This window comes from Convolutriloba macropyga, unplaced genomic scaffold, assembly GCF_964194025.1.
Source record: "Convolutriloba macropyga unplaced genomic scaffold, txConMacr16.3 SCAFFOLD_2506, whole genome shotgun sequence".
In the NCBI taxonomy this organism is placed as follows: Eukaryota; Metazoa; Xenacoelomorpha; order Acoela; family Convolutidae; genus Convolutriloba; species Convolutriloba macropyga.
The window spans coordinates 30,001-33,932 of record NW_027451211.1 but is presented as its reverse complement, the minus strand read 5'-3'; the positions used below and the strand labels follow the sequence as shown (position 1 = coordinate 33,932).

The following is a 3,932-nucleotide window of genomic DNA, read 5'->3' as shown; positions in this document are numbered from 1 at the left end:
CCTGAGTCTCCGGGAGTTGTCCAGAGTATGCAAGATACCCGACAGCAACAAGTCAATAATTTGGAAGACCAGCAATCAACATCCAACCCGATTACTATCCATAGACAAGTGCAGTCCGCCATGGGAGTTTTGCAAGAAAACTCTAATGGAGCCATCAGCTCTTGTGTACAGAATAGTCTCCAGCCATCAGCACCGGAACAAACAGACTCTGACAACGTAGCAAGAAATCAACAGCAGCCCCTTCAACCAACAATTATTACGCAGAGCTCTATTGGCGCAACGTGTGTGTTCCCACAATTGTCTACAGCTTCAAACACTCAACTGCCAGTTTTTAGTGGGACACTTCCTCCGGCTGAAAATACTTTCGCCCCTCCCAGGCCCATTAATAACACCGGCCTATTTGAAAATGTACCTGATCATAGGACACCTGTTCCAATTTCTTTCGGCAATCGTTTCCCAACGCCAAGCCATTCCGGCCCATTTCAGGCATATTGCCCAAACAGTTGGTCAAACTTAGCAAACGGTAGTTTTGAGCCCTCAAATGTAACCCCTCGTGGACCTGTTTACCCAAGCAGCCAAAGCTTCGGTAATCAAAACTCCAACCCATATTGTCAACGGAACATTCACCGATCAGTAAAGCTGCCGGACATCCGAATTCAGAATTCGATGGAGACCCACTCAAGTGGAACGAATGGAGCAGCATGTTTTCTTCGACTATCCACAACAACGAAGACATCACTGACACTGAACGAATGAGCTATTTGCAAAGTTTAGTCATTGGACCGGCAAAAGATTGCATCTCCGGATTTCTTTGCAACCCAAATTTTTACTCTTCCGCCCTTCAAGAGCTCAACAGAAACGTTGTCGGAAACCCGCAAAACGTTGTCGGTGCCTTAACAAAAGAACTGGAAGCTTTCCAAAGACCGGCTAAGAATGACCACGCAGCTTTGATAGCTTTCGCTTCGCTGTTAAGAGAGGTTGTTCAGACATTTGCCTCACATGGCTTCAGTGCCGACCTAAATGCGACGTACTTGCTCAGGATAGCCCGAGATAAGCTACCAAACCCAATCAAGTTGAAGTGGACCGAACATGTTGTTGACAACGACTGGACAAATCCAGGTCTCATAAAGCTTTCCGATTGGATGGATCGGCAATCCAGAGCCTTTGAACAATTACAAGACGCATTTTTATCAACCACTAACAACCATTCAAGTCAACAAAACCAATCACAGTGTTCAAGTTCCTTCAACAATCGGAATAAGAACCAAAATCGTACAAACTGGAAACAGAATTTCCCCGGAAGCAAAAGCTCTAACCCCAGCAATAAAAGCTTTGAACATAACAGTACAGAAATTAGAAGCATCGATAATGCAAAGCCTCAGCAATCGACGGCAAACATTAGCAACAACACGAAAGGAAGCTCTTCTTTCTCTGGTTCAAAGCAGCCTATGAGAAATGCAACAGCGAATAGGAGCAGAACAAAATGTCCGCTTGATCAACAAGATCACTACATTGGCAAGTGTCCGCAGTTTCTCAGTCTCGATGTTAGCAGACGCAATAGCGAAGCAAAGAAGAACTCTTTGTGCTTCAATTGCCTAAGTACCATTCACGCAGCCAAAAACTGCACGTCAAAAGTTCTCTGTCGACATTGCAATGGCAAACACCACAGCCTTCTCCACACAGACAGACAAGAAGCACCCGAATCTACAAACGTGACAGAAATTGATCTCCCAATGTGTGAACCATTGGACCAACACGACAAAAGCAATGACAATCCAACCCAGGTTTACAATCCTGGTTTTCCATCAAGAACAAGAAATCAACTACAGGTGATACCTGTCACCCTTTTCGGAAATGATAATAAAAGACATAATTGTTATGCCATTCTGGACAACGGTAGCACCATTTCATACGTCCTCAACACCACTGCCGATAAGGTTGGGGCTCCAAAAACTTCAGACTTTGATCTGAATGTGTCGCACGCATTTGACGAATCCGTCATGCACGCAAATCTTGTTCGCTTGGACATTGGAAAGCTCAATAGCGACCAACCACTCTTCCGTTTAAACTATGTTCATGCAGTGAGAAATTGGACTTTCAACGATGCACCTGTGAACGATTTGAACGAGGCATGTTCGTCCTACCCTCACCTTCAACATATACATTTTCCTAAACTTAGTGATAACAAGATACAGATACTTTTAGGTGTTGACGCTACCCAGTACATTTTGGAACGCGAGTTCCTTCAAGGACCCTCAGGAAGCCCCTTTGCTTTACGCAATCTTCTCGGTTGGACAATTACAGGCCCAATTAAACAAAAAACCGAGCCATTCCTGCCGAGCCGCTCACAAATTTAACTGTTGATACTGAAAGACATCTCAATGAATGTGTGACCAGTTTCTGGAAAATCGAGAGCACTGTAACCGAATTTGAAGAAACTGCAGATACTTCAACTGAAAGTAAAAGAGCAATTCAAATATTACAAGATACAATCCATCATATCGGAGACAGATATGAAATTGGTTTACTTTGGAAACAGGACAGTAAATTGGAAAACAACTATCCGGTTGCCAAAGCACAGCTTGACAGCCTACAGCGCCGACTCAACAAAGATTTTGAGTTGAAGCAATTGTATGAGAAAACTTTGGAAACAGATTTGGAGAAAGGTTATGCCAAATCAGTTACTTTCTCAAATCCAGCACCAGAGAAGATTTGGTACCTTCCCCATCACCCCGTCACGAATCCCAACAAACCTGGGAAAGTCAAGCGTGTTGCAAACGCCGCATCTGTTTTTATGAAGCAATCGCTAAACAAAAACCTTCTGTCAGGCCCCGACCTTCTCAACAACCTGGTCGGCTTACTACTCCGCTTTCGCCAGGATCCTGTTGCAGTAATGGCAGACATTGAGGCCATGTTCATGCAAATTTGCATACGAACAGAGGATCAGTCTTGTCTCCGTTTTCTTTGGCTTTCAAAGAACTCCGTACAGCAGTTCCAGTATACGCGACTCATCTTTGGAGCCAGATGTTCACCAACTACAGCAATATTTGTCCTCCAACAAACAGCAAAAGACTTCGGAAACACCGCTACAAAAGATCTAATATTCAACAGCTTCTACATGGATGACTTTATACATTCGTTCGTCAATGAACAGAAAGCTGAAACTGCAGTTCAAGACTTGCGACAAACACTCTCTAAAGGAGGTTTCAGTCTGACTAAGTTTGTCTCAAACTCTGTTCAATGTCTTAACAAGATACCCAAAGAACATTGTGACAACGAAAAAGACAAACATCGTGTCATAGGTGTATTGTGGAATACAGTTAATGATACTTTCTTCCACCAGAAGCTTGCCAAAGTTCAAGAAGACAAAACGGACTACACACTAAGAAAGCTCCTTTCCTTAATTGCCTGCTTGTTCGATCCTTTAGGAATCATTGCCCCATTATTGATTACACTCAAAATCATTTTGCAGGATACTTGGAAAGAAGGACTTGCATGGGATGATCTCCTGTCAGACGAGAAACAGAAAGCAATAAAAACTTGGATAGAGCAATATCTAAATGTACCAGAAATATCAATGCCACGATGTTTTGTTTCTCCGATCGAGCCGTCTCCGATAAACCAGTTACATTGCTTCTGTGATGCCTCACAGCTGGCTTATGGAGCAGTCATATACATCAGATCTCAATCAGCTAACACCATTTCAACTGGGTTTGTCATAGCTAGAGCTAAAGTCGCGCCACTAAAGCAAATCAGTATCCCGAAACTTGAGTTGCAAGCAGCCGTGCTAGGATGCAGACTAATGCAATTTGTTTCCAAGCAGCTCACAATACCAGTCACCTCGAGACACCTTTGGAGCGACAGTGAAGCTGTCCTTGTCTGGATCAAAAGCAAAGACAAGGTGAAAACTTTTATTGCAAATAGAGTGCAAG

At 43.5% G+C, this 3,932-nt stretch overlaps 1 protein-coding gene across 1 annotated transcript in view; it reads left to right on the top strand.

Moving 5' to 3' along the window:
- The first annotated feature begins 27 nt into the window (after positions 1-27).
- The window catches only part of LOC142356494 (uncharacterized), a 13,408-nt gene continuing 9,503 nt past the window's right edge, over positions 28-3,932 (top strand). Inside the window, exons 1-3 of the mRNA XM_075408391.1 lie at positions 28-445; positions 661-2,289; positions 2,487-3,932. The exon at positions 2,487-3,932 is cut by the window's right edge and continues 1,690 nt beyond it. Of these exons, the coding sequence (XP_075264506.1) occupies positions 28-445; positions 661-2,289; positions 2,487-3,932 (3,493 nt within the window). The remainder of the gene's footprint in view (positions 446-660; positions 2,290-2,486) is intronic.